Source organism: Cydia pomonella, chromosome 18 (genome assembly GCF_033807575.1).
Source record: "Cydia pomonella isolate Wapato2018A chromosome 18, ilCydPomo1, whole genome shotgun sequence".
Taxonomy (NCBI): domain Eukaryota; kingdom Metazoa; phylum Arthropoda; class Insecta; order Lepidoptera; family Tortricidae; genus Cydia; species Cydia pomonella.
Window position 1 is genome coordinate 16,962,998 of NC_084720.1, and position 12,286 is coordinate 16,975,283.

At 38.9% G+C, this 12,286-nt stretch overlaps 1 protein-coding gene across 1 annotated transcript in view; it reads left to right on the plus strand.

The window, feature by feature from the left end:
• LOC133527686 (phospholipid-transporting ATPase ABCA7-like) overlaps window positions 1-12,286 on the plus strand; it is a 56,468-nt gene that overhangs the window by 28,823 nt on the left and 15,359 nt on the right. The window contains exons 19-25 of the mRNA XM_061864805.1: window positions 3,270-3,352; window positions 3,463-3,676; window positions 5,057-5,278; window positions 5,780-5,902; window positions 8,685-8,891; window positions 10,169-10,263; window positions 11,917-12,058. Coding sequence (XP_061720789.1) covers window positions 3,270-3,352; window positions 3,463-3,676; window positions 5,057-5,278; window positions 5,780-5,902; window positions 8,685-8,891; window positions 10,169-10,263; window positions 11,917-12,058 — 1,086 coding nt within the window. The remainder of the gene's footprint in view (window positions 1-3,269; window positions 3,353-3,462; window positions 3,677-5,056; window positions 5,279-5,779; window positions 5,903-8,684; window positions 8,892-10,168; window positions 10,264-11,916; window positions 12,059-12,286) is intronic.

Genomic DNA, 12,286 nt, shown 5'->3' on the forward strand with positions numbered 1-12,286 from the left:
GTTCTAATCAAAATGTAATTTGTTAATGTTTATTTTATAGTTTTTTTTTTAAGGTTGAAATATTTATGTTACAAGCTCTGTATGTCTGTACGGGTCAATCTTGCAAGATAAATTGTACCCTGCAAATTTGCATACATATGTAAGTCGGGTGACAATGCAATCTGATGATGGAGACAGGAGGTGGCCATAGGAAATCTGTGATAAAACAAAGCAACCTAATTGTTGGGGTTTTTAAAGTAGGGAATATTACTGCAATTTTCTGCCGCCAGAGTGCAGCACTAGCACCTTAGGAAACCATAGAGTAACATACTGTGCCTTAAGCTGTTTTTTGACAAGTTTTCACAGATAATAAAATATGACATTGACGCATCAAGGCGGTTTGTTTACAAAGAAGGGCCTACCGGGAAACGCGAAAAATTTAGTTATCTGCCCATTTATCGCTCGAATATGCAAGAGTGATAAAGAGGTTAGATAACGAAATTTCGATTTTCTTATTTCGCAGTAGACCCTCAGATTGTGATGGATTGTGTTAGTGGCGCCCCCTACGCAGAGTTTCACGTCTATTGTCTCGATGAATATTACTTGCCTGTGGAAAAAACCGCCAGCGATAAAAGCTTGTACCCAAAATGATTTTTTTGTCAAAAACTTATTAATTTTTATTTCCCTACTTTAGTGTTTCGTCTTTAGTTTTGCCCCATCCAATTAACAGCATACTGAAGCTCTAAAGCGCCGCCAATATGCGGGTCTATCAAGCAACCACATATTTGCGGCGTTTGCAGTTGAGACTTTGGGACCTTGGTGTCAGGATGCCCATAGTTTATTTAAGGAAATGAAAAAGATGCTCCTCGACACCACTCGAGACCCTAGGGCTGGCTCATTCCTTGGCCAAAGAATCGGCATTGCCATTCAGCAGGGGAATGTAGCCAGCATTATGGGCACCCTTCCGCAGGGAACAGATTTGGGGGACTTTTTTGGTTAGTTTTTATTTATTTGTAATTTATTATATAAGTCAAACTTTAGATGTTAAGACATTATTATTCTTTAATATATATATATATATATGATAATTTAATATTAACAGTGTACTTAAGAAAAAAAAGCAATAAGGGCTACCGTTTTTGTGGTCACCAGTTGGCGCCACTGTAGATGGAGGTCCAGAAACACAGCTCTCAAAATTCTGCTATACTTATTTTAAAAAAAAACCTTCTAATATACACAAAATTATTTTATTGTCTAAGTTTGCCGTTTTTTAAAGCTGTTTAATCGTGTATATATTTTAGTTGACACTTTTTTTAAACCACTAACAGTTATTGAACTATGTGACGTCACATCACATTATCATTTTGTTAGAGGCGTTTCAATCGTCGAGTGCGAACGTCAGACTTTAACTCTCATTTCTGACCTTTGTGTTGCTTAAATGCCATGAGTCCTATATAGACATTTGATCCTCAGGAAAATCAAGATCGATTGACATTATTTACAAAAAACTGTCAAGTAGCCAATTGGTACTTAGCAATTTGTATGCATTTTTATTGGTTGCTATTATTTGTATTACTTATATGCTTAGCACACTAGATCCGATTCTCACGTCGCTCCGATGTTCAAGCGAGACGAACACTATGCGCGTATTATAGCGACATCCCGCTCGCACGTCGGAGTAATCTCTCAAGTGCTAAACGGCCAACTTAAAAAGTTTCACAGTCAGGCCGACACGTGGCGTACCGTGGGTGGGCTGTTTTATACAATGTGTTTGTCCATGTATAGTGGAGCCGTTAACCACGTATAGTACGATGAATTTTAGAAGGTCTCGTTTGGACTCGTATAACTTGTGAAATGTTTTAACTTGGGCTATCATTTTGATGTTAACTTTTAGCTGATATCCTGAGAGCCTTCGTCAGTTGAGGCCAAACAAATTTATTTATTTGTGTTAGACTATTTAAGTAGATATAAGACTATAACATAAATATTGACTGTAATATTGATTAAGGTACGATGGGGCTGACATAATCATTAAGGATTGTAAGTCCCTAAATAATAAAAGAATAAAAAAAAAAAAAAAAATCCTGTTCTATCATTAAATAATAAAAAAAGTACAGGGCAACGACCTCGTTTTCGAAAAAAAAGATAAAATTTACAGAAAAGGTAAACTTTTGAAGACGGACTTTATATTTGTTATTAATTATCGAGTAATTGTGAAAAATTTTTTATGACATTTATGCTTCAAATTTATGCCCTAATTCATAAGCTATTGAATGATTATTATTTTTTAGATGTGCGATAGGTAAATGGGCAGATAATGGTACATTAACCAAGTGCAGTAGTGTATGGCACCATAAAACTTTGAAAGGGTGCAGTTTTAAAATGGTTGAGAAAAAACATAGGTATGGGGGGTGATTTGTCGATAAAATGCATCGTACGTCGTCGTGGTTAACGGCTCCACTATACGTGGACAAACACATTGTATATTATTTGACTTGTAATCTATTGTTCATAGAGATAGAGTAGATAATCCGTTGGACCTTCAGTTCAAACGACATTTTACTACCGTGTTTTGCGATAACTTAATAATGGTTTTCTGCCTTTTCGCGAAGTTCTATTGACCAAATTTCACTTGCCAACCAACTTTTCGCAGATGACTTACTTTGACCAACATTCGGCCAACTTTCATTATGTCAAGGTTTGACTTGGTAGAATTATTATTAAGTAGATTATTATTATTACATACAACATTTGGAATACATCTCTTTCGCCAAATCATTAATTAAGCAAAAATAATAATAATACGAAAACGTCTAGTCATATGGCAGAGACAAGATAGGTGCGACGACGAGCGAAGCGAGGAGGAGCGTGTTCTGTGAGCTTGCGCCAGAACCTACTTTTTTTGCATCGAACGATGTTAGATTACAAAACATTTTTTTTGTTTCGTATGAGACTTACAAAGTCATTCTCCTATCTAAAACATTGCGTTTTAAAAATTGTTTTTGTAAGTTATTGTCCCAACATAGTTGATAACTGTTAGGTTGGCAAATAATACGAATTATATTAATGCGAATAATTGGTTGGGAAATGACATTCGGCAAAATAATTATCGGCAATGATTTAGAGAACCCCTAACAATTGCTTTATTTTCTTAAATACACTGTTAATTAGATAGATACAAAATTAAAAACGAACCACTATACTTGCCTCTTTATAACTAGCGATAAAAGCGCCATGCACTAATAACATCATCCTCAACAAGTTTTATTAACGTAAGTTGTTTATTACAGCTATAATTCGGATCGGCAAAGAAGACGTCGCGGAGTACAACAAGTACCTTGTGGGAATCGAGATCAACGACACAAATATTAAAGTAACCATAGATTTTATATTGTTTTTGATATGATTGATATTAAATTTACTGATTTCTTAATGTATATTAGTCTCCAAAGCCTATAAGTAACGTAATGTTTTCTCTGCCAGGCTCTGTATACGACCACAGTCCGCCACGCGGCGCCCGTCGCGCTCAACCTGCTAAGTAACGCGCTCAGCGCCCGCCTCGTGGCCGGGGCCGGCGCCCGCGCCATCGCGACGCGCAACCACCCGCTGCAGGGCGCCTTCGTACCCTTCCAGGAGAAAATCAAGTTACCCAAGCAGAATGAACAGAAGTTTATATGGACCTGCAACATTGCTATGGGTAAGATTGTATAACACTTAACTAAATTTCCTTATAGCCCTCAATCTCAACAACATCGCTATGGGTAAGATTGTATAATGCTTCTTAACTAAAGTCCCTTATAGTCCTCAAATCTCTTAAGTAACGCACTCAGCGCACGCCTTTTAGCTGGAGCCGACGCACATACTATTATGGCCCGTAATCATACATTGCGAGGTGCCTTCGTACCTTTCCAGGATAGAATCAAGTTACCCAAGCAGTAAAAAGGAGTGTACAGGTTTTTAAAGGGTCGGCAACGCGCATGTAATGCCTCTGGTGTTGCAGGCGTCCATGGTATATATATAAAAAAAAAAGTTTATATGCACCTGCAATATTGCTATGAGTGGGAATTTATTAGGCCTAACAGTGTAAAAATATACTGAACGATCGGCTCGAATCGGATCGAGATCGGAGATCGGATTATGCGGCAAAATGGCATGATGTAATGTAACAAACAGTATCATGTGAATATATAATGTTCCCTGCCTAGTACCATCCTCTTATAATTTTTTCTCCAACTTATAATGAAATGTTGACTTGACTTACTTCAAATTAGGTCCGGAAATACTACATATTAGGTACGATGAGTGAAGATGATAAGGAATTTCATACAACTTTACATACCTAGGCCTGTAAGGCAACCTTCTTTTGTTTTTAAACGCCAAATTATGGCACGTCTTGGCATTCAACCATAAAAAACCTATAAGCAAAAATCTGCCATTATGCTTTTTTTGTCTTTTGTGTTTGTTAAATATTATTTCAGGGCTTCCTGAAGGGGAACGAAAATTTGATTATTTTTGCGCTACGACGCACGGTTTAGGAGATACAGCCCCATAAAGTTTTTTTTTTCAGTCGTGCAGAAATCTTTATAGGGCTGCATCTCCTAAACCGTGCGACGTAGCGAAAAAATAATCAAATTTTCGTTCCCCTTTTATGAACCCCAAAGTAATAATGAAAAAAAAGAAAAAAAAAAAAGTGTAATGGCGTGCGTCGTAGCGCCAAAATAATTTAATTTTTGTTCCCCTTCAATACCCCACGCACTGAATAACCTATCATATTAGGACATGATGCAATTATTATCATCATCATCATCCTATTTTATTATTATTTCATTGCTAGTTTGAGAAAAGCACTATACAAATCTCGGCGAGAAACGGTTTCGTTTCCCGTCCTCTATAGTAATGTGCTACTACTTTACTGTGAGATTGTACTTGTGTATAATTTATATGCGGAGAATATTAAATACTTTATCGATAACCTTTTTTTTTCAAGCCTACAACTACACCCTACTTTTTTTCTCAAGGCGAAATTTGTCCACGATCGAGTAAATAAGACTGTACAATAATCTCCCATTGTCCGCAGTGGTGCTCTTCTACCTGTGCACGTTCTCGAAGCTGCCCTGCTCGGAGCGGCTGTCCGGCGCGCGCCACGCGCACGTCGTGGCCGGCGCGCCGCGGGCGCTGCACTGGATAGCTACGCTTGCTGCACAACTACTGCAAGCGTTGGTGGCGTGTGTGCTGCCCGTGTGTGTGCTGGCTGCTGCCGTCGACAAGGACAGCACGTTCGACCAGCCCGGGTTCATATGTGAGTAGCCTTATGTATGTATCTGTTACGTCATAACCGGCTCGCCGCGTGTGCGACACTGGATAGGGTTATTTCTGACAAAAAACAATTAGCTTAATTTCAACAGATCTACTAATAGCCACCATAGAGACCACTATCCCTCCTCTGGTTCAATCATCAGATTAGCTCGATGGTACCTGTTCCAGATGGGAACGAGTAGTTTTTAGAGATTTGACATTTGAAAGCAACAAATTAAATACTTTTGGGTAGTGCGGTTTGTGTGGCGATAGGAAAGCAAGTGTAAGGAGCTGAAGGCTCCGGCATATATGTTGTAAGGATGCGGAGCTGTGATTGGCTAATTATGCATATCACGCGATATTCAGGTGTTATGATTGGGTGCGGCTCGATACAATGCAAATATGTGCTCTGTATAGGGGAAATAAGGTTGAAATTTGAATAAACGTATATTTAATGGTTAACGTAGCGAAGCGGCGTGAAAATTATTATATTGTTTTGTTTCAGGGGCACTGTGCGTACTTTTAGTGCTGGGAATCTTGTCGTTCCTTGGTCTGGTGTACCTGGCCAGCACATTGCTGAGCTACACGGCCGCCTCGACAGTCCTCGTCGTCATCGCTTTTCTCTTCAGTCAGTACTTTCATAATTCAGTTTTAGTCTACACTATTCTAAGCCTAGAGCAGAGCCCAACTGGGGAAGTGCCCCCACCTTACAGAAAACCGCAGCCAAATAACACTAGACCCTACTCATAGTGTTGTGTTCCTGCCGGTGAGTAAGGTTGCCAGAGCTCGAGGGTGCGGAGTGTTAGTCCTCTCTGGAGTTGCAGGCGTACATAGGCTACGGAGACTGCTTACCATCAGGCGGGCCGTATGCTTGTTTGCCACCGACGTAGTATAAAAAAAAGATGCTTTCAGACTACGCACGGCGAATCGGTTAATTCGGCCCGGGCCTATAAAATAGGTAAAATTTAAATTTCATAAAATCCGGCCTGCGGAAAGCAAGTAGGTAGAGCTCTAGCTGGGTTTGGTCATAAACGCTTTGAAAACGCATAATTGAATCAAAAAGCCTGATCCATAACAAACACGTGCGGATCTAAGATGGTTGACCTTTTATTCTGTGGCCTCACTGAGATACGTTCACTGATGTAGCAGCCTTTTAGCACCTAACTAATGACCTTGTAGGTCATACACATGGATGGTCATGGTGTGGGTTGGCCATGGGGCCAATAGGCCCGATTAGTGGCCAGCCTATAATATCATCCATCACTCTTGCACCTTTCGCACCTCGTACCTACTTATTAGAAAGTGACAGTCACGTTAATAGACAGTAACATAGCGAACATCGTAAGCCCGCAGAGCCCATTAAATAGTTCTCTCTCTAATAAAATAAGCTAAAAAGAAGCTCTCAATTTCATTTTGAAGTTGTTGTGTTCGCTGTTTTTGGACTAAAACACAGTCAGCCTTAACCCGCGCGGACGTCAGGTTGCAAACACTTTTCAAAAAGCTCTTATGTGCCTGAAACATTAATAACAATTTCTCTAAAATGAGTCCATCGGTTTCAATGAATAACTAGTTTTATCTACTTCCATGAATACGAAATTTTTATTTACAATAACAATATATATAATGGATATATACAGAGGATTACTATAACTAGCTTATATCTAAAATAGGCCCTTGAGTCATTGTACCAAGGATGCTGGCGGCCTTTCCTCGTTGTATCGCAATAATGATACGTTTAGCGAGGAAGCCGCCAACTCTTCGGTCACCAGTTCTACTTCCATAACTTCCCTATAATATGTTTAAAAGCGAGTTGAATCGTAATTTTTACTTTACGTCGTCGATAGCCGTTATTTTAATTACATTCAACAAAGGAATTTGATTTGATCTCTATTGTCATATCAGTTAAATGACGTTTTATGCGTAATTAAATGTCAGTTGCTAACCGTTTTGACGAATGTTACTTGATATCGAAAGATATGGCAGTCGGCCCTCGACTCTAGTTTGTGACATGCGTGAAAAAGTTTGCATTACCGCCATTTGACGTTTAAAGCGTGACCAGTAATATATAATCACGCGCCATATTGCGGAATTTCATTGGAACTAAATTTTTCATACTAAACTGAACTGTCACCCTATACATGAGAATAACAGCACCCTCTTGACAATTATCATATATTCCTGAGCGACCAGAAATATATGATTACTATCTAGAGGGCGCTGTTATTTTCATGGGGTGGGGTTCAGTTTAGTATGAAAAATTAAGTTCCAATGAAATTCCGCAATATGGCGCGTGATCATATATTATTGGTCAGGCTTTTACTTTAGTTTATCTTCTTATTAGTTTATAAGTACATATAAATTAATTTGTTTTGTTGAAGCGTATGATATTGATGTAGATAAAGCAGTGCATGAATGGAGTGTGGAATTAAATTAAATTAAATTAAATAAACATTTATTTCAGAATTAAATTTCCATATTATATTATATTATATTAGTAACTTATTACCTAATATACTAAACCTATATTAATAACTATTTTATTTTATAATGTAGAAGACTAGCTTGATTATTATGGGCATGTAGGCTACTCCAGTACTGCCAGAAAGCGCCATCTACGCTGTCCGCGACTGTGGCAAGGAGACTGTTGGCGCTGCCGCGCACGCGCCGCACCAGCGACGCCACCCGCTTGCGCATGATGGCGTGGAAGCCGTCGGTGCGCGCCTCCGCGAACATACCGCTAGCGCTGCAATAGCGCGGCAGCCCCAACAACATCCTAAAAGCATTATTATATTGCACGCGCAGGGCGCTGTAAGTTTTTTGAGTAAAGTTGATCCATAGGCTGCAGGTGTAAAATGACTGACAGTACGCCTTAAAAAGGGTGATTTTAACGTTGCTAGTACACCTTGCGAACCTACGAATCAACATATTACTTCTTACTGCCAGCGCCCTACGCTCCCTTTCTACATCTACATCATCTTTTAGCGATGCGGTTACCCAGTGTCCCAATTAAGAGGAGTGACATCTATTATGGTAGAACTGTTGCAAAAGTGTCCAGCTGTTACCTATAAATAATAGTTCCAAATCTCTCCAGAGTAGCGCTAGAGTAGCTAAGAACCTAGGCGCTATTGACGGAGTGAAGTGCGCCGTCTATGATTTGTTTTTTTTGTTCAAGTATTCTAGGTATTGTAGCGCCACCTATTTAAGGTTTTTTGATGACACTTTTTGATACATGGAGATTTATTTTCTTACTTAAGTGCATGTAACTGTACACAATTAGCTATTAAAATACTCGTGTGATCCTTTTATATTAGGCATTAAAATACGAGTGTGGGTTTATATTTATATAAAAATTCGTCGTTCGTTTCATTATGTAGCAGTCACGTAAACTACTAGTCACCAACTTCTTCCAGGTCAAATAACCCCCAACATCCCGGAATCCTCGAGCTTCTGGTACAAGCTCCTGTCGGTGCCGTACGCGCTGGTGGCGCCGCACACGCTCACGGCGGGCCTGCTGCAGCTGGCGTCCGCCGCGCAGACCAACGCCTACTGCCGCCTCAACCGGGCCCGCTGCCCGGCGCTGGTCGGCCCTGACAACTTTGAAACGGCCAAGTGTTGTGGTAACTATGCCTTTTATCCCAGCTTATCCAATGGATAAATGTCATCACGCTGCAGTATAAATTATGAGATACTTTTTTTTTTAATATTACACAAATTGTCTAAGTCCCACAGTAAGCTCCATAAGGCTTGTGTTGAGGGTACTTAGATAACGATATATATAATATATAAATATTTATAAATACTTAAATACATAGAAAACACCCATGACTCAGGAACAAATATCGATGCTTATCACACAAATAAATGCCCTTACCAGGATTTGAACCCGGGACCATCAGCTTCGTAGGCAGGGTCACTACCCACTAGGCCAAACCGGTCGTCAACTTTATGAGTCAATCGGCCCATAAACATGAAATTTAAAATGGAAGACGCGGTTTTAGTGAATATTATGCAATTTTCATTTATTGATATAGCACAAAGATTCATTTTATCAAGTCTCTCGTTTCTGTAGTGTCCGCGATTGTTTATTAAATTATTAGAATAATAGAAATCTGTTTGTTGGCAATTCATGAACTTAAACATATCGACATTATCACAATCTGACGATTTATAAGTAAGTAAATAGATATTCTTTATTGTGCACCATACAGTTAAAAATAGACAGGAAATGAAAAACACTTAAATGTTAGGTAACAATAGACGGTCTTATCGCTAAAAAGCGATCTCTTCCAGACAACCTTTGAATAGCAGGAAACTATGCACTTACAACATTGGGTAGTGCCGATATACATATAATTCAACAAAATGAAGACGCAAGCAATATAATACATACCTACATACTAATAAAATAAATACATACGTACAGTCAGCGTCAAATACTTCGTAGCAGTCAAAGTGGCCAAATAGTTCGGTACACCATACTAAATAATTATATGGTGTACCGAACTATTTGGCTACTTTGGTTGCTACAAAGTATTTGACGCTGACTGTACATACATATATTATACAATCATAAATAAAGGCAAGTTAAGGCAGCGAAAAGTAATGAGTTTTCAAAAGATTTTTGGAAACGGGAAGGGATCTAGCACGCCTAATGTCTAACGGCAAAGCATTCCACAACCGAACAGCACGAAAAGTAAAAGAGTTACTATAAAACTTAGATGATGAAGGTGGTGGAGCAAGGAGATGTTTCTCCGCACAGCGAGCGAGGAAAGATAGTTGAAACGCTAAGTAACTAATTCTAAACGGATTAAAATATAGTGTTATATATTAGTATTGTGATTTACGAGTATGATACAAATGCCCCATTGTATTTATAACGATGCATTTTCAATAGATTCCCCTCCTGGCTCGGAGCCTTGGAGTTACTTCGCGACGGACGCCGCCGGCTGGCCGATGCTTATCCTCGCCTTGCAAGCCGTCGCATATTTTGTAAGTATACTTAATCTGTCCAAAGCGAAAAATCGAAATTTGTTTAAAATTGAAAGTTAAATGTAATTCATACGCACGATTTTATTGGTTTTTTTTTAACAAGTAATTTAAATTCATCTACTCTTGTAGGGTAGGTAAACTTTTTGAAATATTGTTGTTGTTTGTTGTTGTTGTTGTTGTGTGTATTGTTGTTCTTGTTGTTTGTTGTTGTGTGTATTGTTGATATGATCTGATATGATATGATTTATTTATCTCACAATATACAATTTCACTTAAAACTACGCGTGGTAAATTCTTAGGAATTTATATTGTGATTGTCGGTTTGTCTTACTTTATATACATAGGAAAAACATGTGACAGTTAATAATTCATTTAAAATGACTAAAGTTTTTAAATTTCAATTGTTGTTGTTGTTTGTGTAATTCTGGACGCAGTATAAAGACCTAACTAGTGATTAGTGAAGTTGTGTTTGTATTTATAGAGATACATCCACATATATATTATGTAGAGCCACGTCAGGTCCCCTGGAGTCTCTCGAATGCGATATCGCACACGGGATAGGTACTAAGTACATACATAATATATGAAAAGTTAAAAACCATTGGGGTTTGGGTTTGTGACATCGTCAATAGCTGGTACTAGAAGGGTTTAAACTCGAAAGCGATCGGGCTAGGAAGTAAAAAATTCAAAACGGCGGCTACATCGAAAGTCAATCGTTCATCATATGATTTTATTAACAGCGTATATATGTTCAGAAGGGACCTCTAAGAAAAAGAGGGAAAGGAAGACCCACTTTGAGATGGCAAAATGAGATCACCAAAATTGCTGGACCAAATTGGATACAAATGGTCAAGGATCGAGATACATGGAGGGCTTTGGAGAAGGACATCACCTGTGAAAGCGGGTTCTTGAATAATTTACCAAAAAATAAATAAATTCGTAAACAATGTATGAATTCGAGAACTAAAAGGCTTTTTTTCCAATATGCTTGGGAATGTTCACCTTATTGTATCAAAAATAGTACGGGAAGTTCTTCGTTATGGTCAAATTCATATTAAAAAAATTCAAACCATTATTGTCGTGTTTTAGCGGACGGGAAAGTTATTACTGTATGGTTTTTTACTTTTTAAAAACATGTATCCACTAAGAAAAACGCATACAGCCAATTAATATAGCTGCGGGCCGCGTCTACACGACCCGGTCAGCATTATTTCAAGCTATACGATAGGGTCATGTAAGACCGACGTGCTACTTAATACTGCTTAATAAAATCAGACTATATAACTTTTATATTTTTTTAAGGATCTCATGCGTGCAAATACAGCTTATATTGCACAATTATATTGAATGGTACTGAATGGGAGAATAGATGTGCCTTTAACTTTTAAAAAATAATTTAAGAGCGAAATTGTTTTTGACGTTTTTGATGTGAAGGTTCGATTTGAGTGCTGCTTTATGTTTAAATTGTGATTATTTTACCTTATTTCCTCGCATGTTTGAAGAAAAGCACTATATACGCCTCGGCAGGAACAGCAATTCGTGGATTCGTCTTCCTTGTCGGATTCCGCTTTACGTCGTCCGACAAAATCGAAAGTCATCCACGAATTGGCCTTTCCCGGCCTCTGCAATAATGTACTATTTTTTTTTATATAGGTGCTAACGCTGCTGTCTGACAACGGGTTCCTGGAGCGCGTGTACGCGCGTGTAGCGGCGCGAGGCGCGCGGCCGCCGCGCCGCTACGGGGACGCCATGGCGCGCGCGGAGACCGCGTACGTCGAGAAGGCCATACAATTACGTATGTATTTGTTTGACGTGTATCATATTCTATGTATTTGTGTCGTCATTACAGATTGGATTTTGTATGTAGTGAGTGAGAAGTGCGACTGTGTGCACGTTTCCCTCCGCAAAAAATGGCAGAATGATTTGTTCGGTAAGATATCGCCTAGGCTCCTCCCTTCCGACGTGTCGGAAGCCGGTGTTGCTCGAAGGATGTAATATATACTACTCATTAGAAACAAAATGG